Source organism: Vipera ursinii, assembly GCF_947247035.1.
Source record: "Vipera ursinii genome assembly, chromosome: 9".
Lineage (NCBI taxonomy): Eukaryota > Metazoa > Chordata > Lepidosauria > Squamata > Viperidae > Vipera > Vipera ursinii.
The window spans coordinates 24,995,550-25,021,255 of NC_139523.1; the positions used below are offsets into that span (position 1 = coordinate 24,995,550).

The window sequence follows — 25,706 nt, forward strand, 5'->3', positions numbered from 1 at the left end:
TACTATTAGGAATGGTGGATTTATTTAAACAGAATAAAGCAGTGTTTTTCAACCTTGGCAGTTTGAAGATGTATGGACTTCAACTCCCAGAATTCCCCAGCCAGCATAGCTGGGGATTCTGGGAGTTCTCAACCTTGGTAATTTGAAGACGTGTGGACTTCAACCTGGCAAGGTTGAGAAATACTGGAACAAAGAATTAATACTTACTGAAATAAAAATTTTTGTATTAATATCCAACTTTATTTAGGGCACAAATAATTGTATGCCCCTTAGCAGGCTTACCTCCTTGCTTGCTCTTTCATTAATTGAAAAAGCCTCAACATCACATTCCGCCATTCAGAGGGAATGGGTTTTGACTGCCTTACATAATCAACCACTTCCCGGGATTTGGAATAAGGCAGCAAGAAAGCTCCTGCTTGCCATCTTCTGGCTGGCCCAAGACGGAGAAGGGACTTGGTTATTATGATCAAAGAGCAGGAATCCTCTTCTGAAAGATTTTTAAAAACAATTTCTATTCTTTGTAGAGAAATGCAAAACAAAGGCATTTAGAAAATACTTCAGGAAAAAAAATTCTAATCCAAAGCAAAACATCTGGTAATATTTGACGTACCCCATGTAGGTATGTCTGCCTTACCACTGAATTATGTTCCAGAGCGTTTTTTCAAATTCTCACCTACAAGACTTAAAGAGCAATATATTTAGGCAACTAACAGGTCTGCTCTGTTATCAGAAGTTGAGCATTTTTTAAGGACATAGCTTGGATTAACTAATGTTTTCATTGGCAAAAGAAAAGTATATCCTTCTTGGCTTTCAAAATGTCCTGTATTGACTTTTTCACCCTGGAAGCATTTTTCCAGGCTATGAAAATCACACTCCCTAAATCTGAACCTGAAGATTTCTGGAAAAGTCTCCTTTGAAACACGTTTGACCACTGGACCAAGAATTCTAACCCTTTTGTAAAAAATGAAGCAACATGTTTGTAACTTTTAACAGGAAAGAACTCTTATTTCTAAGAGAAACAAATAAAGTGGCAACTGAGCGTTCTTCCGTATATAAATGCAGTAAGCACAAGCTGGCAACGGTACCGCCCCTCTCGAAACATTCCAGATATAGTAACTGTTTAATCTTCTGCTTCTTTGGCTTTCTTTTCCTTGTTTCCTTGAAGAGAGATCCTGGTTTCTTTTGAAGTGATTCCAAGTTTGTAATGGGACTCAGAAGAATCATCTCATCAGAATAAGGACAACAACCGGAGACCAGTCTTTAGACAGACTGCTCATTTTCTGAAACATTCTGAGTCTATCAGTAAATCAATTATCCTGGGATACAAACCTCTGCATTTTTGGTGACATGTTCAAGGCATAAATCAGAGGCGGAAAGTGCTGAGAAACAAGACAAAACTTGCCTTTATACGGATCTTTATAAACAAAATGCCTGAATCACCTTGTATATAATAAGAAAAAAAAATGGTACTGGCCTCTTTGGAGCATAGAATTCAGAACAATTTCACAAACATCGGTATATGACCAAAATATCCTGAAATTCCTTATTACAGAACGTACAGAAGTTACAATCACAACCTCAAGCAGACAAATGATCCTTAAATATGAAAGTGAGCCTAGACTAATATACCACACCAATATATGGAGCTTATATTGAGATACGGAGCCTACACCTGTCCCACTTACAGGTGCCAAAATCTTACTCTGGACTCATCCTGAAACAGATCACCTCCTCCATTCATGTTCTAAATTTTCCAAGACTTTTATCTGCCAGAGCATTCTCAGATCTAAATTTACTTTAAATAGCAAGCAGAGCCTTCAACAAAAAGCTGCAAAGCAGAGTTTCAAAGATTCAGACTGGTCTTTTTCTGGGATAGTATAGTTTATGCAAAATGAAATACCAGCTAACTACACCCCATAATCACTTTAGTAGAGGGTTTTTTTTCCACACTTAACGCTTGTAAACTGTAGAAGTTGAGCTTCTCCAGCCCTAAAATTTCTCTGATGTACAGAGAGGCACGACTATCTAGGCATTAATAGTCAGAAACAATCAGAAATTGAGTTTGCAGATTATAAATATGAGAGATTCACTTCAAACCTGTGAGCCAAAACTAAATTCTTGAAAGAGGCTTACAGGCTGATGATCTTATCGGCTGGCTTAAAACTAAAGAGGCAGTGGGGGACATTTTGTAAAGCACACTTAGCTCACCTAGAATCAAAGGGACTGCTGGTCTACTCCCCCACCCCCAATTATCCACCTGTGAAAATTTAAATACAGAATAACTGAGCTGGAAGGGACCTTGGAGGTCTTCTAGTCCAACCCCTGCACAAGCAAGAGACCCTATACCAGGGGTGTCAAACTGCCGGCCAGTTGCATCATATGGAGGCTGTGCCCACCCCAGCTCTGGCAATGCAAAAAAAGTCATGATACATTGTGACCCATCATGTGACTCGGCGAGTTTGACACCCGTGCCCTAGACCATTTCAGACAAATGCTTGTCCAAGGTCTTCTTAAATACCTCCAGTGTTAGAGCACCCACATGTTCTGAGGGCAAGTTGTTCCACTGGTTAATTGTTCTAAATATGAGGAAATTTTTCCTTAGTTCTAGGTTTGATATCTCTTTGATAATCTTCCAGCCGTGACTTCTTCTCCTGTTTTCAGGTGCTTTGGAAAATGGGTTGACCTCTTCTTCTTCGTGGCAGCCCCTCAAATATTATCATGCCACCCCAGTCGTTCTTTCCACTAGACTAGGCATATCCAATTCCGGCAACCATTTAATTAATTAAATTTAAATAATGTGAGTTTATAGTGTACGCCATCTTACTCTCAGTAGAGTTTATAAACTGTTGATTTTTTTTTAAAAAAACACAAAGATGGCAGAAATGACAACCCAAAAGGAAAAGGAAACTTAGCACAAGGAGCCCTGGCTCAAGGCCCAGAGAGCGGCTGAGGCAAAGCCCGGCTGAGGGAAGGGAAACCCTGAGCCTGCCTGGGGCTCCGAGGTGAGAAAAGCCGGCTCCGCAGGAATCCCCAGGTGAGGGGAAAAGGCGCAACGGCCTGCCCGGCTCACCTCCCTCCATGCCGCACCTGGTCAGAGGCAATACACGTAATCCTCGACTTACAACCGCAACTGAGTTCAACGTTTTGTTGCTAAGCAAGACAACTGTTTTGAGTTTTGCCCCGTATTACAACCTTTCCTGCCACAGTTGTTAAGGGAATCACTGCAGTTGTTAAGTTAGCAACACAGTTGTTGACCGAATCTGTCTTCCCCATCGACTCTGCTGGTCAGAAGGTCGCAAAAGGGGAGCCTGGGACACATCGACCGTCATAAGTACGAGTCAGTTGCCCATGCATCTGAATTTTGAACACGTGACCACGAATGGATGCTGCAATGGCCATAAGTGTGAAAAATGGTCATATGTCATTTTTGACAGGGCCGCTGTAACGTAGAACGGTCACTAAACGAATGGTTGTAAGTCGAGGACTACCTGCACCAAAAAGCAGCTTCTCCCACAGCCCAAAACTCTTCAAGCCGCTCTGGAGGCTTCACACCCAAAGCCCCCCAAGAATAATAGCCCAGGCGAGGCTTCCCAGGGCGGTTTGCACAGCTCGGGCATCTCCGCGTGGTCCCCCATCCACCCCTGCCTTTTAACCGTGCCAAACGCGAAGAGGTGGGGCTGACTCAGCCGGCGAGGCCCCACTGCCCCCCCAAAGGGGCGCCTGCTTCGGCCGAGCCTGCGGGAGGCCCCTGAAGGCGACCTCAGGCGAGGGGCTGCCCCACCGAAGGACCCCCAATCGCCCACCGCGGCGATAGCTCACCCGTCTGCTGTCCCGCCTCCCCCTCGGTGGCGCCGCCGGTCGGTGCTTAACAGCTGCCGTGGTTGTCGCCGCCGCCGCCGCGCAGGCCGGCCCCGGTGCGGTTCACGACGACGACAACGACGACGCCATTTTGGGAGGCGGCCAAACCGCGGCCGGGCAACATCCGGGGACAAGCGCCTCCCCGTCGCCTGGCGACAGAGTGCCCCGCCCCTCGAGGCGGCCGGAAGGAGGAGGGTTCCTCCTGATGAGGCAACGGCGTGCCGGAGGGCGCTCTAGGAGGCCACCTGCTATTGGTCGAGAGGGAGAGGGGCGGGGCGAGAGAGGGCGAATGGTTGCGCGTGAAGAGGCGCTTCCGCCGTTTTGCTGCGGTCGCGATTGCCGGGGAATTCTGGGAGTTGAGTCCGCAAGTCTTACCGTTCCCAAGGCTGGCGAGCCCTGGGGTAGACTGCCGCGGGAGGGGAGACTCGATTGCTTTCCCGGCAGCCACCGCCGAGTCCAGCCGTCCTTGAGCTGGTCCTCACACTCGGTGCGGCCCGATCCTGCCGAACGTCCCGGGTCCGAGTGGCAAGAGAGCCTCCCGGCAACTCCCAGAGGTAAAACGGGCATCTCCCGCCCAGCTGGCCCGGTCTGCTGGGCAGCAACGGACGAGGTTTGCCCGGGCTCCTTCCCGCTCTTCTCAGCCTCCGGCTCTGCGTGGTCTCCCATCCGATCAGCAAGTAGGAAAACACACGCACACACAATCCACCCCCCCACCCCACCCCCAGCTTCAGCTCTCGGGCAGGGCTGGCTCAGGATTCCTGCCTGGCTGCACCCTTTGGAAGAAGCGCCAGCTGCCCTTCCCTCCCTCCACCCCCCAGCCAAAAGCCTTTGCAAGGTTTCGTAAGAAATGCCCGTTTGTGTCTTTCACCGAGGCTGTGCCCTGCAAGAGCCAGCCCTGCTCCTTCCGCCAATTACCTGTTTCCATTAAGAACCACTACTGTTTTCCAAATTGCAAATTCCATCCTACCAGTAAGTCAATCCAGGCAGAAATTTATAAAAAATAACCATCTGGTTTAAAAATAAACACCTTTTTTCTTCTATTTCTGACTTTTATTTGAGTAATTACAGTATTAGCTGAAAAAAATCAAACTGTGCTTCTCATCTTTAATGCTACAGTAAAGACCAGCATCCCATAAATTTGTGGATACCCATAACTCCATATTGCTCTGGGCCAGTCTGCCATCTCCAGAGCTTTGGGCATGATTTGCCATTAGCTGATAATGATGGGAGCCCTCAATTCTAACAGTATTAAAACAGCTGTCTGAGAGGAAGAGACAGCAAGAAGTGGATTAAAGAGCAAGAGAGATTTGAATGTTTTGCAGTAGAAGATGTGAGCCCTGCAGGCAGCAAATCAATTCCTATCGGTGTTTAAGTAGGGACAGTTTGCACTAAGGACATGAAAACATTTCTCTCTCAAGCTAACCCTAAATTAAGGAAGGGCAGACAGGTAAGTGCAGAGGGCCATCAAGAGGGCAGCTGCAGCCACATCACTGAAACTCCCATTTTTTCTCCATAGATCAAGGTCTCCATCTTGACTTTTTGACCCCCTCTGTAGCCGGGGTCACATTTGGGGTCATGCAAACTGCTTCACATTCAAAGCCAGAGAACACGGTGCCAGATTGCAGTTGAAGCTGCTGGAGCTCAGAAGGTGAGATCCTGGCCAGCTGTCTGGACCAGAAGGGCGCTGCGATGCCTTCCCAGACCTTCCAGTGCAGGTCAGTGCCAGGCCCCGGGGCCAGGCCGGTCTTTGATCAGCCAAATCTTATCCACGACCTTCCCATTCTGGAAACCAAAGGCAAAGGGTCACGCCTGGAGGAATCTCTGGAAAAGGAGATGGCATCTGACGACAAGCTAAGTCTGGCTACCACAGAGGAAGGGGAGAGGGGTCTTGCCATCCTGAGCTCTGCTTGAAGCATCTCCCACGCAAGGCTTGGGGCTGCAGCTCAAGACCAGCTCAGATGGGGCAAGGCTGCTTGTCAGCCAGGTACGAGACTCGGGAAATTCACATCCCAAAGCACACCTGGGGACGAGCTGCTCCTGACAGGGATGAAAGCTCAAGCCAGACAGAGCAATGGTGCGAATCCAGGATTTGGGGCTGCTGAAGCTCCCACCTGGTCATCCGAGACCTGCTCCAGCCAGAGGTGGGTCTTGTTGACGATCTGCATACGGGTGTAGCCGTAGTCCTCAATCCGCACAGCACTCCAGTCTCGCGGGTCTGGGATGAAGGGGTCCAGCTGCTCTACGCAACCCTGGGAGGGGGAGCAGGAGATTGACGGGCCTGTGGCTCTGCCTCTGATGCCCACCGGCCCAGAGTGCAGCCCTAAGGCCAGCCCTCCCCTTCCCCTCCCTAGGCTCTCTCCACCCTGTGCTCCCACATATAGGTAGTCCTTGACTTGATGACCACAATTGACCCCCAAATTTCTGCCGTTAAGTGAGTTTTGCCCATTTTATGATGTCTCTCCACTCCCACTCGACCACTTCACCAAACACTCCACAGGAAAAAGGCAGCTTCTTAGGAAAAGAACTCTGTATACGCTCAGAGATGCACCATTGTTAGTTCACATTTAATGTTGCCTGTTTGCAAACTTACAGCCGATCCCGTGATAATGTGGACGGGGGCGCTGGGATTGGTATAGGGGGCTGTGGTGCTCCCATTGTAAACCTGAACGAGGAACGAGAAGAAAAAAAGGTAGAGAAAGAATAAATTGCAACACCGGGGGCCAGACCTGCCCTTCTGCTCTGCCCAGAGATGGTGGGGCCACTTCTCTGTGTTGGGGCCACCTGCGGACTGGGGCCGCTTGGTCCCTCTTGCTGCTTTGTGGCTCTCCGTCCCCACAAAAGGGGCAGGCACAGAGACAGGCACTGCGGGGCGTAAAATCAGGGGGAGCCCCCCGGCTCACCCAAGGGAGTCGGGGCCCGAGGGGCTGCAGGCCAGCTCAGAAGGCAAAGAATTCAGCTGCTGCCCTGGGCAGTGGAGAAGGAAGGCAGCCCATTCTGATGCCCCCTGCCCCCCCCCCCCAAAGCTGGCCTCACCTTGAAGTCGTAGAGGGGCCAGAGCCGTTCGTAGGAATGCTCGTGAGCCCACAGCATCAAATCTACCCCTGGAGAAAGAGAAGCAGTGAAGGAAGGCGGAGTCAGGGGAGCCCAAGTGGGCAGGGGCAGGCGAGCGGTCTCGGGGTGGGCTTGCATCAGGATGTAGCCCTCCTTCCTGCTGACTTCCTCTCAGTGCTGGGCAGCAAAGGCAGATCCCCTCCGCCTGCAGCCTCAGAAGCCATCTGTCCTTAGCAAATTGTGCACGGAAGGACGGGGCTCACCTTGTCAAGATGGCAGTTGCAACTGCGCGATCAAAGCTTCGCCCCTTTTTACACAATGAGTCCCAAATTAGTTTTGCCCCATTTTGCGACCTTTCTTGCCACAGTTGTTAACTGAATCACTGTGGTTGATGACTGAGTAACACGATTGCTAATCTGGCTTCCCCCCATTGACTTTGCTTGTCAGGTCGCAAAAGGGGATCATGTGACCCCGGGACACACCAGGCGCCGAAAATATGAACCGGTTGCCAGGCGCCTCAGTTTTGCTCACGTGACCAGGGGTTGTAAGTCTGAAAAACAGTCCTGTCACTTTTTTTGGTGCTGTTGTAACTTTGAACACTCACTAAATGTACTGTTGTAAGTCGAGGACCACCTGGGTACGTGCATTCGGCTGTAGAGTGCAGGGGCTGCTGGGAAGACTCACCGTACTTGAAGAAAAGGTCCTCCAGCCCGTAACGGTACGGCTTCAGCCCTTTGCGAACCTGGGAAGGCAAGAAGCCCTCAAGCCTTCACGGCTTTATTTTACAATGAAGCACCGTCACACTGCCGCCTTATCCTCCTGGCTGAAAGGGTCGGGGCCCGGGCCCAGGTGAGGCTGGCCCACTGGAGGCGCAGAGAGACTCCCCAATGTCTGTGAGCTGCCTGGGGTCAGCTAAATGTGAAGTTGGGCAGCCACAAATGTTTGTCAGGAAAGCCAGGGGCTCAAGCTGGCTTCTCCCTGGCCACTTACGGTGCTCTCGTACTGGGTGCAGTCATCCTTGTCGTTGTTGGAGCAGTACATGGGCCGGTGCCCCATGGTGATAATCCAGGGACGCTCCCCACGCCGCACAGGCCGGTTCGCCTCCTGCCTCCAAGAGGAACAAAGCCAGAGGCTCATGTGTACCTGGCACAAACTGGCTCTGCCCACCCAAACTGGGTCCAGCCTACCTGGAGCTCCCTCTCCAGCCACTGGAACTGCTTGGCCACCAGCTGCTCCCCGTAGTTCAGGTAGAAATACACCTCCGTGGAGAAGGCAATGAGGTGAGCAGGGCCCACATCCCAGCTAGAAGGATCCAAGACAGGCAGCCACTAAGTGTAGGAGGGCAAGCGGGGAAAAAGGAGCCCCCTCCTCCAAAAGCTGGGGAGACATCTCCATGGGGGTCCCAAGGCCCAGGCCCTCCACTCAGATTTGCCTCAGGTGCCACTAGGACCAGACAGGGAATCTGGTGGAGCAGGGGAGGTGACGGACTGGGGACAGGGAGAGCCAGAATCTTTAGCTGGAGATTCTCCTTGTGGGGCTTCGGACCGGGAATTGTGTCTCAGCCTCCCTACGGGGTAGTTGTGTGTAGGACAAGGAAAAGCAAAACTTAGGACAGTTAAAAGAGGCATCAGCCTAGAATCCCTACATAGCCGCAAGCAAACTAAGTCCAACCTTCCTTGAGTTGCGTGGACCCTTATCTAACTCCAAGCAGGTGCTGATTATTGGTTGAGAAGATTCCTGTGCAAAGGCTTTTAGCAATAAAGCAGTGTAATTGGACCTTCATGGGTGAACCGGTCTTGTGTGACTGACATTAATACTATGGCCATACAAGGCAGGAGCACCTGCAGGCCTCCTTTTCCCCCATGAAAGCAACTGGAGGGCTGGGGAGGAAGAGGGTCTCGGCTGTCTTGCCCTTGTGTCCTTGCAGCCCAGGGACGCACCTGTACCAGAGGCTCTCGGTGTCTCCGGGCATGCTGAAGCGGGACCGGTAGTTGGAGAAATTGCTGCAAGGGAGAGGGAGGGAGAAGGCTGAAGGGTGGGCAGCCACAAACACGGTACCCTCTCCATTCTTCAGACCTCACAATCCCCTCCAGCAAACCCTGGATGTCCCGGAGAGGGAGTGCCACCCAGAAAGGTACAGCTAGGCTACCAGAACCAGCCTGCAGCCCCACTCACTACATCTCCTCGTGGTTTCCTGGGCACGTCATATATGGCACAAAGGCAGCCACTGCCTCGATTTTCCGCATGAAGGCATCTCCAACGAGGGCGTTGTCCTGTAGGGGCAGAACAGACAGAGGTTGGAATTGGGCCAGTGCCCGGGAGCAGAGTTCTCCCACCTCTGCCCACCATGGGCACATCCATGCGGCCCTCTTGGAACAGCCTCACTGGGTCCAGCCTAGTGACTGAGTTTTCAAGCCAGGCGTCTTCCTTTCCAGCCAGAGGTGCTCCCAGATGTCTTACCGAGTGCAGGTCGTAGGCAAAATCTCCTGGGGGGGGGAAGAGGGTCACCATCAAAGGTGACACGGTCAAAGGAAGGGAAGAGGGAAGAGCTGGACAGCCACTCAGCCTACCTATGTGAAGCACAGCGTCGTACCAGCCCTGCTGAGCCTCCCTCTGCAACCGGGGCAAGGACTGGGGGTTTTCCAAGCCCATGTCTCCAAAAATGGCGAATCGGGGGCTCCAGCTGCTGCCATTCGGCAATGCTCGGAAGCCATAGGGCCGGCTCCAGCCCCACGGGCTCCCACAGCGATAGACTGCAAGGACAGAGAAGCAGAGGGAGGTCTCCAGACCCAGGGCCTGACCGGGCAGCCCAGCCCTTCCGGTTGCTGACCCTTGCGTGCTCCGCAGCACCCTCCCCTCCTTCACCCGCTGCGCCAATGGGGGTCTCCAGCTCTTGGGGTCCCAACCAGGACTTTGGGGCCCCTGGCATTTCAGGAACCAGGGCAGTTCTCTGCAGAGCACCACAGGAAAGGGGCTTGCAAGGAGGTAGGTCAGTTCCTTCCCACCTGGGGGCCTTGGCACTCTGCCTCCTAAGCTGCCAGCAAGAGTTGCTGCTTCAAGAAATACTTTGCCTATTTCTCCAACAGGCTTTGAGGAAGTGAGATCTCCTCTATCAAGCCAGAGGCAGTTCAGGAGGTCGGCCAGGCAGAAAAATAAAGCAATAAGGAAACGGAAGGCCTGCGAGACCTAGGCTATGGGTGGCAGCTGGACACCTCCTCCCCCCTCATGAGAGCATGCTATGGCTTCTAGGGTACAGGTTGTGCTCGACTTGTAACCGCAATTGAGCCCAAAATTTCTCTTGCTATCCGAGACATTGTCAAGTGAATTTGCCCTATTTTATGACCTTTCTTGCCAGCAGTTCTTAAGTGAAACACTGAAGTTGTTAAGTGAATCTGGCCTCCCCATTGACTTTGACGGTCAGAAGTTCGCAAAAGGGGACCCTGGGACGCTGCAACTGTCATAAATACAAGCCAGTTGCCAAACCTGAATTTTGATCATGTGATCAGAGGGATACTGCAAAGATTGTAACTGTCGTAAGTCACTTTTTTCACTAAACAAATTGGTGTAAGATGACTAGTTGTGTCCCCCCTCAGATCACTGGGGCTTCTCTTGGTGGCCACCTATATTGACCGTGCAATCCATGAGGTGCTGTCCCAGGCAGAAGCGGGGGTGCTCTCTGCAGTGCCCTGCCAAGAACGAGATGCCCCAAACCCTTACGGTAGTTCTGTCCTGGAAGAAGGTCGCGGAGGGTGACTCGATGAATGAACATGGTGCGGCCCAGGCGGCCGCCATCCACAAAGCGTGTCGCATTTCCGCTGGCCCTGTGAGAGAGGTTCTTCCCTGGAGCCTGGCCAAAGACTACAAGGGACTCGGCTGGGTCAAAGGTTGTCCAGGTGACCACCATGGAGGTGGGGTCTCCTGCAGCAAAAGCAGCAAGGCAAGGATCGTTGAAGGAGGGGGAAATGGCTCCTTCTTTACATAAAGTGGCAAAGGAAAAAAGGCTGGTGGATAAATATGCAGAGCAAAGGTCTTCCTACACAGGAAGTTGGTAACCGAGTTGGCAAAGAACTGTACCAAGCAGGCTCCAACCAAGTCCCGGTTTAAGTTAAGTTAAAGGTTAATGCCCACTGGACATTGAATCCCGCTGTGCCCAGGCGGGCTGGCAGCCCACCCACCACCCACGACTTGCACTTCAGCACACCTGAAGGAAGGCCGGTCTCCTCCCAAAGCTCACCTGGATAAGACAGGTGCACCTGCTCGGGCTGGACAGGCCCCTCGCACCGCAGCTGGGGCAGCCACAGGCAGAGGAAGCCCAGCAGCCGCGCCCCTCGCCTCATGCTCCCGCCGTCAACGGCCCCGCCGGAGTCACGCCGGCCCTGCAAGTCACAAGACGCGGTCGTGCAATCCGCCCGCCGCCTCCAGTCCCTGGAAGGGAGGCCCGAGGGCTCCCCGCAGACCCCGCCTGGAGCTCGGGACGGGGGCTCTCCCACCCACTCCCAGGCTCTGGAACCGGGCCCAGCCTGCAGGTCGCCCGCCCTAATCGCGCCCCTCCGCGTCGCTTTAGGGACCCCGCCGCGCAGCAGCACCCGAGCCTGCCCCAAAGTCGGCGCGGGAACGAGCCGCCCTCGCCCACCGGACGGGCTGCCAGTCTCCGTCGCCCGGCTGGAGCGGACCGGAAGCGCGGAGGAGCCGGCGGCTCAGAGCAGCCCCTCCCGCGCGGGCTCTTCCCCGCGAAGGCCGGGCTGCAAACGGCACCGGAACAGCAGCTGCCGGGCGGAGGGGCCGCGGGGGAGAAGCCACGAGGGCATTCTGGGAGTTGAAGTCCAGTCAGCTGGAAGCGGCCCAGTTTGGGAAACGATCAGAGAAGCCGGAGGCAAAGCCCGGGTGGGCTCCAGGAGAGCAGCGGACCGTCCCGGGGCTCGGCCTCCCCGTCCACGCGCCGCACCCACGTCCGGGCAGGGCATCGCTTAGCCGGGGGGGAGGGGGCTCTGCCAACCGGGGACGCGGAGCCTTCTGGCGAGAGCCGTCGCTGCGAGGCTGCCGCAAGTGGCGCACCGGGCGCAGAACGCGGAGACCCCGCAGCAGCGACCAGCAGAGTCCTGTAGCTGTCGGGCACAGGGACCCGGCGGGATCCGAAGAAGTGCGCCGCCTCCCCCGCCGGGGCTTTCCAGGAACAAGAGGCCGGGGCTCATTGGCCAGGCGCTGTCCAATCGCGCGGCGTCCGCCAATGAGGGCGTCGCGGACCGCGCTAGCTGGAAGAATCGCCGCGGAGCGAGCTGAAAGTCCCGGCAATGTCTCGACGGCGCGTCCCGGGAGGCAAGCGCAGCGGCCGCCCCGGAGGCCGGCCCGGGACCGCGACGATGGGCGCCGCGACGGCCCGGGCCGGGGAGGCGAAGGTGGCGGAAGTGCTGGCGCTGATCCTGAGCTGGCTGCCGCCCGAGACGCTGGCCACGCGCTGCCGGCTGGTCTGCCGCCGCTGGAGGGACCTGGTGGACGGCCCGGCCGCCTGGCAGCTGCAGTGGCGAAGGGAGCCCTCGATGCGCGCCGCCCTGGAGGCCGCCCGCCGCTGTCCCCGCCTGCGCTGGAGCCGCCTGGGCGTCCTGCGGCCGCTGGGCAGGAACCTCGTCCGAAATCCCTGCGGGACAGGTAGGCAGCCCGGCCGCCCCGTCGCTCGGAGGAGGCAGAAGGAAGCGGCCCCAGCTGCATCTCGGGCGCCGCCCCTCCCTTCTGGGCTTCCCGGGGCGCCTCGCTTTGCTTGCGGATCGCCGCTTCGGGGTCGGTCGGTGCCCCGCAGGCTCCTTCCCTTTGGGGTCGCCTCGACGGCAGCGTCTCCCCCAGCACGTGCTGCGCAAGCCTCGCTCCAGAAGTTGCTGTAGCCAGCTGGGAAGCGAACAGAAAGAAGGTGCCAAGCTTTGCTTTGCCTCCAAAAGCCTCCCTCTGTGCCTGTAGAGCAGTTCCGACACTGGGCTGTCCACTGCGAATTTCCTGAATGGAATGATGGGTGGAGCGTGGTAAACAATTGGAGACCCCTGGAAGGTGCCAAGGCCCAGACCTGCTTTGCCTCCTCCTTTCGGTGAGTGCCAGATTTCTCCCTGGGTTGCTTGGGAAGAATCCTGTGGAGGTTTCCCATCAGTATGAACATCGTCCTCTGCTTCAGGTAGTCCTTAAGGCCACAACCGAGCCCCAAATTTTTTACTGCTAAGCCAGACAGTTAATTGAGCTTTGGCCCAATTTATGACTTTTCTTGCCACAAGAAGTGTTAAGTGAATTGCATGTTCCTTAAGCAAGTCTGGCTTCCCCATTGGCCCTGCTTGTCAGAAGTTGCGAAAGATGAGCACACGATGCTGAGACTGTCATAAATATGCCTCAGTTGCCGAGCATCTGAATGTTGATCATATGTCTCTCGGGATGCTGCAACAGTTGTGTGAAAACTCCTCATAAGTCTTTTTTTCCAGTGCTGTTGTAATTTTGCACGGCCACTTCAAAAAGCCTCCCTTTTTATGGCCCTGCAATCCCCTGTATCGGGGTGGAGTCAGGACGACTAGATGGAGCCGAGCATTTACTAGCCGGATGCCTAATCCAAGTTCACAGCAGATATTTAAGTGAGGCAAGCGTCTTTGCCACTAGGCCACCAGACCAGTCGAGCTGTTATAGGTTGAGAACTACCTGTTTTTCAGGGCTCTGCGTTGTTGAGTGAGCTCTGGCTCCAGGTCAGACAGGCCTTTCACCTCTGCCTCTCTTCTCCACCCTCTTTTCTCAATCAAGGTGGTGTCAGAAGGAGCAGGTGATCGATTTGCTGAAGGAGGGTTTCTGGCAGGATCTGCTGGACACTTACCAGCCTGATATTGTCATCACTGACTGGTGAGTGTTGTTCCCTCCTGGCTCCTTGGGTGCCCGAAGAGAGAAACAGCACAGGGCTCTTTGGTCCTCGGGTGGCTGTATCTGAATTGTCGTGTAATAAAGACTAGTGACACACTAGCAATGCTCCAGTATTTGAAGGGCTTCCACAAAAAAGAGCGGGTCAAACTATTCTCCAAAGCACCTGAAGGCAGGACGTGAAGCAATGGGTGGAAACTTATTAAGAAGAGAAGCAACCTGGAACTAAGGAGAAACTTCCTTACAACTTGTCTCCAGAAGTTGTGGGTGCTCCAACACTAGAGGTTTTTAAGAAGAGATTGGACAACTATTTGTCCAGAAGGGCACGGGGTCTCCTGATAGAAGACGGGTTAGATTAGACGACCTCAGTCTTTCCATTTCAGAGGAAAGGAGGAACATCGGTGTGTGTGGTCAGATGGAGTGTCCAAAGCCTGGACAGGCCGGTTGCTATTGTGGACATTGAACACCCACAGGAGGTTTCCAGCGCTTCTGGTTCTGCACGCTTGTCCCTGAAGCGTTGTCATTTCATCTCCCTGATTCTTGCAGGTGGGGTGGCTGTCAGGACAGCGGCTGTGCATATGAGCTCTCTGTTGCCCTCTTGGCAGCTAATAAAAGAAAGAAGATTGATCTTTTTGAAGCCAAACCAGATCCCATCCCTAACGGGAATGACGCCGCCTACCACAAGGTGCTGCTTGCCACACTGGCTTCAAGCCTCTCTTGTTTGGTTGCCGAAAGTCACTGCCCGTGGGCTCGTTGCTGTTTTCTTCCTCTTCTTCTCTTTCTCCTTCTCTTACGCACATTTTACTAAGTGCTGGGAATTAAAGTGTCTTAAAATAGCCAGGAAAGAAGAATACAGATTTTGTATCTAGGGGTTGCACAAATAGGTGAGGGGGGTTTTAAAAGAAAAAGAAGACCAAGCAAACAGCGACATTCAAGCAGAATCAATTAAAATGTTCACAGGTATTATACTGCAGGCAGTCCTCGATTTAATTATTAAAGCATTCATTTAATAATTGTTTGAAGTTACAACAGCACTGAAAAAGTGACGTGACCCTTTTTCACTCATGACAGTTGTAGCATCCTCACGGTCACATAATCAAAATTCAGGCATTTGGTAACAAGCACCTCATTTTGACAGTTACGCTGTCCTGGGATCACGTGATTCCCCTTTTAGGACCTGATGCACAAAGTCAGTGGGGGAAGCTAGATTTGTTTAATGACTGCATGATTCACTTTACAACTGCAGTGATTCTTGTAACAACTGTGACAAAAAAGGCAGTAAAATGGGGCAAAAGTCACTCAACAACTGCCTCACTTAGCAATGGAAATTTTGGGCTCAGTTGAGGCCGTACATCGAGGACCAACTAGACCGTAAAGCAACTCAGAATCAGAAACTCCGTGTTCCTGGATGGGGGCCCGTGGCACTTTAAGGAGATCTTGTAACAAGTTCACAGGCTACCCCAGTTTTCAGAAAGGCTGCACCCCAAAGTGCAAGTAGCTGGGTGAGATCACGTTAAATACGCTTTTCTAAACAACGGTAATAAGATCGTAACAAATAAATAGCAACACCACTTAGACTTATATACCGCTTCACAGTGCTTTACAGCCCCCTCTAAGTGGCTCACAGATGGAAGGCTGTATCAACCTTGAGCCCCGCCAGGATCCAACTCCTGGCAGTGGGCAGGTGTGCCTGGAATGCTGCATTCTACCACTGCACCACCACAGCTCCTGCTATGAATGATTAAAATTGTAAATAAAGTATTCTAAAAAATGTCAATAAATGACAAATGAAGAAGCTTCTGCTTCATAAAACTCTTCTCCTGAGTCCAAGAGATGGCTGAGCCTCTGTCTCTTCATTTCTCTGTCTCTCCAGGTAACCCACGCATTCAGGAGATACGGCCGCGGAGTCCGCTACGTACGTTTTAGACACAGAGGGAAAGACACGCGGTTCTGGGCAGGGCACTACGGTGCCCGGGTGACAAACTCTTCCGTCGTAATCCAGTTTTCCTCGGAGTCTCCAGAATCCCTGGAGTCTGGGCTTGCTTCCTCTCAATCTTCCCATTTTTGCCTCTAAAATCGTATTTCTGACCTGGCGAAAAATGAGTATGAGGAACCCCAGGGATATTCCTGAATATAACTGTAAAATAAACCGTTGGAAGGTTTTCAATCATTCTTGCATAATGCAATATACTTCAGGGAGATCTGGAGGAAGGACGTAAATTGCTGCTTTGAAATTCAGGAGTGAAGCTGACTTGCAAGGTGGGGGTGGTAGGATTGGAGTTCCTCTTCCTGCCCCCCTGCCCCCTCTGGGTAGGGGATTTCCCTTCTGTCTTGGATATGTGGCAACATCGCTCCGTAGCAGCATCTGTCTACTTCAGGGGTATCCAACCCTGGCAGCTTTAAGACTTGTGGACTTCAACTCCCAGAATCCCACAGCCTTCTGTTCTACTGTTCCACTTCCTCTCAGTGCTGGTCGTCCACACTTATCAAAGCAAAAGTTACCACATCAATATCTTTTTGGATCAAGCAGGGGAAAATGTGCCCATAGCTCCCGCCCTTCACCCCGTCCAGGAATAAATGTATGGAGCGGCAGTGAGGTAGAGGGGCGGCTGGGATGAGGGGAATCCAGTGGAAGCTGCTGGCCGTTCCAAGGTCATGGAAGGGAATGTGAGACCCTCCAGCCTGCCAAGCCAGAGGCTGTTAGCCAAACAATTTGTTTGGGTGTAATCAGAAAGTCAGATAACCAGGGGAGAAGGGAAGAGTTAAGCAGATGCTTTGGGCACAACATTTCAGATCCGGCTTTGCTTCTCTATGGCTTTAATAAAGCGTGCTTTCATTAACAATGGATCTTTCTTTTCTGACTGAATCAAACACAAGGACAAAAAATATTCCCCAGTGTAGTTGTGCAAGGAATTACACAAATAAGCAGCCCTGCACTTAATCCCCATGAAGGGAAAGAGAAAACACATCAGCCTGGGGGGGGGGGCATCATAGGGGCTGTCACAAAACAGCCCTTTTCCAGAGGACAAAGTTGGAGGCCAACCTGGGAAGGGGATTCCAGCACCTCCATTGTCCGACTTCCCAAAGGGGCGTAAGGGGAAGCCAGAGGGAGCCCCAACCCTCGTGGTCCCCATCAGGATTCTGACCAAGATGCCACAGGTTGGGGTTCAGGATGTTTTGGCCCCCATTGTGAGGTGGGGGCTGCCTTGGAGACCCCAGGACCTTTTCTGCAGGTGGCTCTCAGGGGCTCTTGAGGGGGCAGGAGGAGGTGGGTCAGGGGGACCCTCTGGGGCAACTGAAAACCAACAGGGGCCAGAGAGAGGGCAGCCTCCTGGGAGTCGGTGCTCCAGACTTGGGCCATAATGGATCCGGCAGAAGAAGACGGAGCCAACGACGGACAGCCAGAGGCGGCCGTGTCTCTCAAAACTTGTTTCAGCCAAGGTGGGTTTCGGGTGGCCGATCTCGGCTATGGAGGTAGGAAATGACCAGCGGAGCAGCCAGAAGGAACCATGAACTGGGGTGCCCTTTCAATGTCCTTCTCTCTGAGGTCATTAAACTTAATGACCTTAAACTTCCCAAACAGCAGAGGGGATCGGGCAGAATAGAAGGGAACCCCCTCCCCACCTGGGAGCTCCTGCTTTCATCCTGCCTTTTCCCCTGTCCTTCCACTCCCCCAGGCCAAGCAGCCCCCGGCCCAACAGTGGGAAATCCTGCTGAATTTCCTATCGACAGGGAAGGAGGAGAGCAAAGGCTCAGAGCACCTGTTTTGTCACGAACTCCTCTTCCTCCCCCTTGAAATAAAGAGATTCTTCCCCCCCACACACACACAAAATTCTCTTTGCTGTTCTGGTGATCAGTCAGAAGGAGCTCATCTCCCTCCCTTTTCGCTCCCCGCCCCCCAGGTCTGAAGCATCTGCATCAACAGCCAGAACTCTGTGATGCCACTCTGATCGCCGGAGGGAAGAGGTTCCCTTGCAACAGGTGCGTCTTGGTGCCCCCTGGCTGGGCAGGGCTCGGAGAGAGGGGCAGGGCGGCCCAGGGCTAAGCCGACCGTCTCTGTTCTCCCGCAGGGCCCTCTTGGCCTCCATCAGCCCCTACTTCCAGGCCGTCTTCACAAGCGGCTTCAAGGAGTCCCGGGACGGGGAGGTCCTTCTGGAGGACATGGACCCCTCCGTCCTCCAGAATCTCTTGGGCTACCTCTACTCGGGGGAGCTGGCTTTCAGCCCCGGAAGTGCCGAGGACCTCTTCATCGCGGCCAGCCGGCTCCAGCTCAGCCCAGCGCTGACACTCATCAGCAGGTAGCCCAGCTCATCCTGCTCTTTGATCTCCTCCCAGGTTCGGGGGTGGGGGGGAGGGAGGTGTTCTCCTGCCATCTTCTCCAGCGATCTTTCTTTCCATTCCCCCGCCCCGGCAGATTCCTGATGGAGGGGATTTCCCCGGAGAACTGCCTTCGCCTTTACATGCTGGGCCACGATCACAACCAGCCCACCTTGCTGCACGGGGCGCTGCGCTACCTGGGCCTCCACTTTGGCCTTCTCTTTGAACACCAGGACCTCCTGCAGCTCGACCTGAGGGCCCTGACCCGCCTCCTCTCCTCGGACCACCTGGTGGTGGCCTCAGAGATGGAGGTCTTCCGGGCTGCGCAGCGGTGGGCGAGGGCTGAGCCCAGCCAGCGGCTTCCGGTGCTGGAGACGCTGCTCAGGTGCGTCCGCTTCCCACTCCTGACCCGGGAGGAGGTCGCCCAGGTGCAGGCGGAGACAGAACGACTGGGTCAGCAGCTGGAGGTCCACTGGCAGGACTTGGACGGAGCAGGGAGGCTGCAGGCGAGCGGGGGGCTCCGCCAGGGCATGTACCAGGAGAAGATTGTCTGCATCAAAGTGCCCCGTTTGAGGGACATCCTCTCGGTCAGCGAAGACATGGACTGCTACATGGAGTGCCTGAATCCGACCACCGGATCCAGGACAAAGCTGCCAGCCCTGGAACTGGTGGCCCTCCCGGGCTGCTCCGTGCTGGACCACAGGCTCTACATCTCCGGAGGAAAGCATGCTGATGGCTCCTATTCCTGCGCGCTGCACGAGTACAACTCTCTGGCCGACTGCTGGACCCAGCTCCCCGCCATGTCAACGCCACGCTCCGTCCACATGTTCTTAACCTGCAAGCAGAAGCTTTTTGCCTTGAGCGGCTGGAACGATGCCGGCCCCCTCGCCTCGGCCGAGAGCTTTGATGTGGCCCAGCAGGTGTGGACCTCCATTGCCAGCCTGCCCATCATTCTGCGCTTTTCTGCCTCTGCGCCGTATAAAAACAAGCTCTACTTAATCGGCGGCGACGCTGACTCCGATGAGGTGGTCTACAAGGGCATCCTTATCTACGACACCCACCTGGATACCTGGGCGCAGGTGCCGCTTGAGTTTAGTCTGCACGGGGCGGCTGCTATCCCCACAGAGGCTGGGATCTGTGTCATTGGGGGCTTCTTTTCCAGGAAGGTCACCCAACCGTACCCGAACCGGAGGTTCAGCCAACTTCTTCCTTGCACCTCAAAATGTTTCTTCATGCAGGAAGCTGGCACCATAAGCAAAGAGGTCGCCATCCCTCCCCTGCCTGTGCCACTTGCCTTTGCCGGTGCCACTTTCTTCCAAGGGAAGATTTACGTGATTGGCGGAGTTTGTACCTCCAGAACCCACGATGCCATCTATCACTGGCAACCTGGCGAAGCCGCCTGGACCCAGTACCCGGAGAACCTCACCAGCCAAGGAACAATTGTGCGCAGGGTGCTCAAATGTGTGACCCTCAAAGTGCCAACGCTCAAGCTGAGGGCCCTCATGCAAGAGGCCTCGGCAAGCCAGGTGGCTGTGGGGCTAGCAGACCCCCAGGTCTCCTTGGAGAAGAATGAAAAGGACCACCCTTCTCCTGAATTGGCACCACAGAGACCCTCAAGCGGTGGGGAGCTGTAGGAGCCGAAGACCCCCCCCCCGAAGAACTATTTTCAAGTGAACTCCTCCAGTATTTAACATTAAAAATCCATGCGGCCCCTCCAAGCCCTCAGATTCACTTTCCTGCCCTAACAGGGAGCGTCCAAGGCTGAGAAGAGAGCACAGGTTCTGGGCTCCCGCGCTTCCTTTCCTGGGAGGGAGGGTGGGGACAGCCCGGCAGAAGCTGGCTCTGCCCAGGAGGAGGGACCCCCTGGAACCTAGAACCCCTCTCTATTCCAAGGGCGGGGGGGGGGTCACAAAGGCCCACTCTGGCAGCCCCGTCAACCCTTGGGATAAAAGCACCACCAGGCCCCAGCAGAAGCTCCGGGAAGAGAGCGCAGGAGCCCTCCGGCTCAGTGGCGGTTGAAGTCGCCTGCCTTGGAAGCAGGAAGAATCTGGGTTGCTGCAGGCGGGAGGGGTCCGCTGCAGAGAAGAGCGGAGGCCTGGAATGGAAGCAGGATCCTCAGTCGCCGATGGCCATGAAATATTTATCCCCTCCACATCTGTTTTGGGGGCAGCCGGAGAGAAACGCAAGGGAAGCACTTAAGCCCCGTCATGCCAAGATGACAGAGAAATGAAAATAGAAGTGCATCACTCGCTTAAAAAGGGGCTAAGCTGCAAGGTTGATTGGTTGTCCTGCCTACAATTCCCTATTATGTCATTCCTATAAATCCCCTGATGATATTCGGCTCACATATTTAGGAATATCTGCACTGGTTTTACTGACACCGGTGCCCTTCCTCTCTATCGTTCCTGACTCCAGTTATCCTCACTGTTTGTGGCAGGAGGTTCCCAAATGCCAGTCACGAACGTGGAGGAAGCGCTTTACGTTGGATGTCCTGCATTTTGTACAGCATATAAATATAGCATTAGAAGTACACCCAGGGACCGAACCAGGAGAAACAAATAGATACCTGCCTGGACTAAGGCAAAGCAGTTCTCAGCGGTGGGCACTCTGCACATGCTCGGAAAGGCTTGCACACGCCTGGATTGGCTTCAGAATTTTGCCTCCTGGGGTTTAGAGAATAGTGGGGAAAAATCAGATTGAGGGGTGGAGGACTACAGCAAGTGCTGGAATGAAACTGTCAGGAAAGGAGGAGGGGAAGAGAGAGGGAAGGAGCAGCAGTGGAGGAGAGGAGAGCAGGAAGCCTGGGACGCAGAGAGGGAGCCGAGCCAGAGGTTGCAAGTCCGTCTCACGTGCTCAAGATGGGGTTTGGCAGGACGAGCACTCTGCAGATTTCGGGGGGGGGGGCGGAGAGCCCTGGAGTGCGGAGAAGCTGCGAGGGGCTCGAGGGGCGAAGGCGGGGAAGCGAAGCAGGAGGAGCTCCGCGGCCGGTGGGTGGGGCTGGGAAGGAGCCGAAGGTAGGGCTGCCCTGTGCCTGCGGGTCGGCTGGTTGGACGGGGACGCGCAAAGAGGGGAGCCGAGCGGGGGGGGGGTCTTCGCCGTGGGCATCCCCGGCCAGCAGGATGCAGGAGAGAGGTGGGTCGCCATAGCAACGGGAGGCAGGCGGGCAGGGGAGCGCAGAGGGAGGACGGGCGCGGGAGAGCAGCCCGGGGTGGAGCGGGCGGGGGCCTGGCGGGGGGGGGAGTCGCGGGGCCGGCATGGCCGAGGGGATCCCCGCCCGCGGGCTCCTCTACGACACCTCCTTGCTGCTGCAGTTCTGCAACGGTGAGTGGAGGCGCCTCTGCTGCAGCCCCGCTTCCGCAGTCGGCCCCCGCCCGCCCCCGCTCGGGGACCCCTGGGGAGGGGCCCGGCCCCGACCCTTCCCGCCCGGCAAAAGAGCCCCCCGGGAGGCTCTGGCGGGCGGGGCTCTGGCATCCTGGGCGAGGAGGGCAAGGCGCGGGCGGGGCAGGGCGGAGCCGGGGGGGGGAGGCTGCCCAGCGCCCAGGGAGACGCCACCGCCCGTCCCCCGCAGGCAGCCCCGCCCCGCCGACCCCCCTGCTGGCTTTTCAGAAAGGCCCGGAGGGGCGAGGCGGGGCGGGGGGAGCCATCATAGCGTGCCGAAAATTCCGAGTCGCCCCAGGGAAGAGCCGCGGTCTGCCCCCCTGCCCGGATCCTGGGCTTGTGTCCCCCCTCCCCCTGCGACCGCCTGCCTTTTTTGCATGCTCAGAGGGCGTTTGCTCTTCCGGCACGTGCGTCAGCCTCCAGGGATTGCTGAGGGGCACTTGGGGACGAATGCAGCCTCCTCCTCACAGCCCTGGGAGGTAGGCCAGCCAGCAAAGGGGGCAGGCCCAGACCGGGGTGGGGGGTGGGGAGGCGTGGATAACCCCAACCCAGCAGAGCTGCGCTCCTGCCTCACTTGGAGCCGCTCGCCAACAAGCGCCCCCCCTCCCCCAGCAGCATCTCTGGCCAACAGCTGCCTCTTCCACCCGTCTGCCCATCCATCCTGGCTGCTACTCTGCCTGGCTGCAAGACCAGCCTCTGATTGGGTGTGGAAGCGGCAGGGATGCTGTGGGCAGGTGGAGGGAGGGGCTGGCAGTGCCAGGCAGGCGGCAGCAACGGGCAGGCGGGCGGGAGAGGCACTGGGCCCATCACTGCAGAAGAGATCAAGAAAGAGCCCTCCTCCTGAAGGCTGCTGGTCCTGCCGCTGATGTGTGCGCTCCTCTGGGGTGGATTTGGCAACTGCTTTGTGGGTGGGCAGGTGGGCACAAGCCACTCCCGGGAAGCTCTGAGTGGGCCTGCTCCCTGCTGTGGAAATGCCAGTGAGCCAAGGAGGCAGCAGGTGGGCCAAGCGCCAGTCCTACTGCCTCTGACTCGCGATTGACAAGGGAAGCCCCCTTCCCACCCCATGGCCTGTTCCCACGAGGGAGCCCATAGTCCCCTTTCCCTCCCTTCGCTAATAAGGCCATATTTATCTGGAGGGGGGTTGGCGTGGCCATTGATCTGTGAATGACCTGGGCAGGCCTTGCACATCGCTGAACACAAAAAATGTGATGGTCTTCCAAATCCTTTAGGAATCTGTCTCAGCCTGGACCGCCTGGCTTAAATTGCCTGAGGAGAAAGACCCTTGCCAGTCCTTGGGAGGAAAATTGGGAAGGAGGACCTACTGTCCCCCCCACCCCGAGGGGCAAAAAGGGAAGGGGGGGGAAATGAAAGAGCCGCTGGGAGAGGCTTATGGGGGGGTGTCTGTCCTGGAGGCTCCTTGCTCCTAACGGCCTTTGCTTCCCCAGATGACAACCTCTCTGGCCTCAGCGGCATGGAGGTGGACGACCGCATCTCCTACCTGGAGCAGCGCCTGCAGCTGCAGGAGGACGAGATCCAGGTGCTGAAGGCAGCCTTGGCCGACGTCCTGCGGCGCCTGAGCACCTGCGAGGAGAACGGGCTCAACCTCTCCAAGCGGAGACCCGACAAAGGTATCCGGGCCGTGGAGGGGCTGCAGATTGGGCCCCTGCAGATCCCGGGGCATCCAGAGGTCCGGCCACAGTGGAATGCAGGGCAACCGGGGCTGGGGGTCTGAACCCGGGGCAGGAGATCAGGGAGGCGGGGTCCCCATCTGACCCCTATCCTGTCTCTCCTGCAGTTTACCAGCTGCTGCGGGGGCTGCCCTCCAGGCCCGCCCTGAGCAATGGGGTCGTCCCGCACAGGAGAGGTTACGCCACCTCCCCCTCGTCCCCCAAGAGGGAACTCCTTCCTGGAAAAAGGTGATGCCTTGGGCCGCCAGGGGGCGCTGCCCCTTTTAGGAAGTGGGGAGGGCCCGCGGAATCGCACCCACAGCTCTCGGGATGATGGTTGCTGCTGCATTTTAGACGCCTGGTGGTCTTTTGCACTTAAATCAAAAAGGGATCTCTAGTATCAGAAGGAATTTAAAACCTGGAGATGCCCCCTCTCTGGCTCTTCTTAGGGCTGTCTCCCTGGTGGTTGAACTGAGAAAAGTTTTAAAATGTTTTTCCAGTTTTGAAAAGCGTCCTGAAGGGTGCACATTCCCCCCAAGGACAGAAATGCATGGAGGTTCAGCCCACGCAGAATCGGGACTTCCCCCGTTCCCTGCTGAGGAAAGTGGAAGGCAACGGAGCAGAGTCGCAAGGCGCCAAATACCATGCGGCCTCCCTGGGCTCAGGGTTCTAGTTCCTCCACAGTCCCCCTCGCGGGCAGCACAGGCGGTCCTCGACTTATCACAATTGAGCCCAAAATTTATGTTGCTAAGCGAGAGAGTTGCTACCTGAGTTTCTTCCCATTTCACGACTTTCCTTGCCACAGTTGTTAAGCGACTCACTGCAGTTGTTCGGTTAGCAACAAGATTGTTAATTGGATCTGACTTCCCCCATTGACTCTGCTTGTTAAAGGTCAGAAAAGGGGGTCACATGACCCCAGGACACAGCCACCGTCATAAATATGAGTCAGTTGCCAGGTGTCTGAATTTTGATCACGTGACTTGGGGGAATGCTATAATGCTTGTAAGTGTGAAAAACAGTCATGACTCACTTTTTTCAGTGCTGTTGTAACTGAGAACGGTCGCTAAATGAACTGTTATAAGTCGAGGATTTCCTGTACTCTTTTTCTAAGAAAAAAAATCAAGAAAGATGAGTTGTGGTTCAGGAATGCAGTTTAAGTTTCCTAGGCAGGTGAGCAAGGCTAAGGAAAATTCCTCTTTTTTCCAATTCGATGAGATTTAAGCCTTCTGGGAGAGCGGAGCAGGCTTGCCCAAAGCTCCTGGGAAGTCAGGAAAAGCCAGAAGGTTTTCCACGAGTCATGCAGGCGACTCGCCCAGCCTGGCCGTATCTTAGAGACAGCCTGGTGCGCTTCCAGCACCTCCGACTCTGGGGAAGGGCAGAGCACAAACAAACATTCCCGCTGAATTTTTCTGCGCAGCTGATAAAACGTAGGGCTTATTTTCCTTGAAAGACTTAGGCTTGACGGAGAGATTTGCTTCCGGGTCCCTGCTCACTAAAAACGAGGGAAGAGGGCGAACAGTAGAATAAACATTCAAGCTGCTAGTTCTCAATGAATGAAACCGCAAGATCCTCTTCCCTTAGCAGTTTTTCCTAATGGTGGGGGTGTCAGCCAGACAGTTGCCTAAAACTACATTCCTCAAAGGCCCCAAAGGCCCGTCTCAAGAGTTAGAATTCAGAGGCAGAGTCGATTCTTTTGAACAGGCCTGTAAAAATACTTTTTTTTTTAACTGAAATGGTTTGTAATGGTTATAAAGGGTGTCTGTTTAGTACTAGAAGATGCTGTGCTTCCTGAAAAGACGGACTTTCCAACCTTGGCCCCTTTAAGATGGGTGGACTTCAACTCCCAGAATTCCACAGCCAGCAAAGCCCACCCACTTTAAAGCCCACCCATCTTAAAGGGGCCAAGGTTGAGAAACACAGCACTAAGAGAAGCAGTAAAATTAGTGATTTTAAAGAATAACATTTTATATTGGCCACCCATAGTGGCGCTAGTTAGATCTTGGGATAAATCTTGTTTTTCCAGGATGGTGGGGAGGGGGGTAGCAAATCATACATTTACCTCTCTCTTCATACCATATGTGGTAGAGTGGGGTGGGGGGGAACAGTTAGGGGCTCAAGGGATGCCTCTTGACTCTCCATGGGATCATGACATGGCTCCTGACCCCCATTTCACCCCCCCTGCTGCTGCTCTCTGCTTCCTGCGCCACCCCCCCTGCTTCTGCTGTGATGCTAACCCCTCCAGGGGGGCGCAGAGGGGCCCGGTAGCTGGGGAACCTTCCCTCGTCTCTCTTACAGCGCAAGACCTACGTGAGGCTGAGTCCCCCAAGGGCAGCTGGTGAACCCCGAGGGTGCTCATTAAGTTGGGGGGCAGGCAGGCCTTTGTCTAGGTTCAGGGATCTGCCTCGGCTCTCCCCCTTTGCTTGACTGGCCAGGGTCAACCAGATCCATCAGCCCCCCCCCAGGCCTGTCTTCCAGAGCACTGTCCTTACCCCCCTCCCCCCGCTTCCAGCCCCCCAGGGAGAAAGGGGAGGTCTGCAGGGGGTCTCTTCTGCAATAGGC

General features: G+C 55.0%; 4 protein-coding genes across 13 annotated transcripts in view; 2 read left to right on the top strand and 2 right to left on the bottom strand.

Annotated features, from left to right (window-relative positions):
* Positions 1 to 4,832, bottom strand: part of PAK4 (p21 (RAC1) activated kinase 4) — a 41,529-nt gene extending 36,697 nt beyond the window's left edge. The window contains exon 1 of one of the 2 annotated variants that reach the window (XM_083369905.1): positions 4,234 to 4,832. The gene's annotated coding sequence lies outside the window, so the exon portion shown is untranslated. Of the gene's footprint in view, positions 1 to 3,819; positions 3,994 to 4,233 lie in introns of those variants that run through there. The other variant, XM_083369903.1, reaches the window with a different exon arrangement.
* A 38-nt stretch (positions 4,833 to 4,870) lies between these two features.
* On the bottom strand, positions 4,871 to 11,990 carry ACP7 (acid phosphatase 7, tartrate resistant (putative)). Of its 8 annotated transcripts, XM_083369009.1 has the most exons (14): positions 11,543 to 11,933; positions 11,144 to 11,285; positions 10,627 to 10,827; positions 9,480 to 9,662; positions 9,370 to 9,395; positions 9,085 to 9,182; positions 8,850 to 8,912; positions 8,097 to 8,211; positions 7,900 to 8,013; positions 7,594 to 7,651; positions 6,892 to 6,959; positions 6,449 to 6,520; positions 5,970 to 6,107; positions 4,871 to 5,640 (listed from the first exon to the last, which is right to left on the bottom strand). In XM_083369009.1, the coding sequence occupies exons 2-14, from the start codon at positions 11,244 to 11,246 to the stop codon at positions 5,575 to 5,577; spliced, it is 1,305 nt and encodes a 434-aa protein (XP_083225135.1). In that variant the 5' UTR covers positions 11,247 to 11,285; positions 11,543 to 11,933; the 3' UTR covers positions 4,871 to 5,574. The 8 variants fall into 8 exon arrangements, 7 of the variants coding, with proteins under 7 accessions (XP_083225135.1, XP_083225131.1, XP_083225132.1 ...); XM_083369005.1 differs by lacking the exon at positions 11,543 to 11,933 and adding an exon at positions 11,965 to 11,990 and having other exon boundaries at positions 7,900 to 8,211; positions 9,085 to 9,395; XM_083369006.1 differs by having other exon boundaries at positions 5,879 to 6,107; positions 7,900 to 8,211; positions 9,085 to 9,395; positions 11,543 to 11,944.
* An 18-nt stretch (positions 11,991 to 12,008) lies between these two features.
* FBXO27 (F-box protein 27) lies at positions 12,009 to 16,805 on the top strand. Of its 2 annotated transcripts, XM_083369013.1 has the most exons (5): positions 12,009 to 12,555; positions 12,859 to 12,982; positions 13,675 to 13,770; positions 14,332 to 14,470; positions 15,659 to 16,805. In XM_083369013.1, exons 1-5 carry the CDS (start codon positions 12,201 to 12,203, stop codon positions 15,857 to 15,859), a joined length of 915 nt encoding a protein of 304 aa, XP_083225139.1. In that variant the 5' UTR covers positions 12,009 to 12,200; the 3' UTR covers positions 15,860 to 16,805. The 2 variants fall into 2 exon arrangements, with proteins under 2 accessions (XP_083225139.1, XP_083225140.1); XM_083369014.1 differs by lacking the exon at positions 14,332 to 14,470 and having other exon boundaries at positions 15,659 to 15,828.
* Positions 16,806 to 17,423: 618 nt separating this feature from the next.
* On the top strand, positions 17,424 to 19,870 carry LOC310644201 (kelch-like protein 6). Its single transcript, XM_083369002.1, has 3 exons — positions 17,424 to 17,766; positions 17,856 to 18,083; positions 18,200 to 19,870. Exons 2-3 carry the CDS (start codon positions 17,947 to 17,949, stop codon positions 19,734 to 19,736), a joined length of 1,674 nt encoding a protein of 557 aa, XP_083225128.1. The 5' UTR covers positions 17,424 to 17,766; positions 17,856 to 17,946; the 3' UTR covers positions 19,737 to 19,870.
* The last annotated feature ends 5,836 nt before the right edge of the window (positions 19,871 to 25,706 follow it).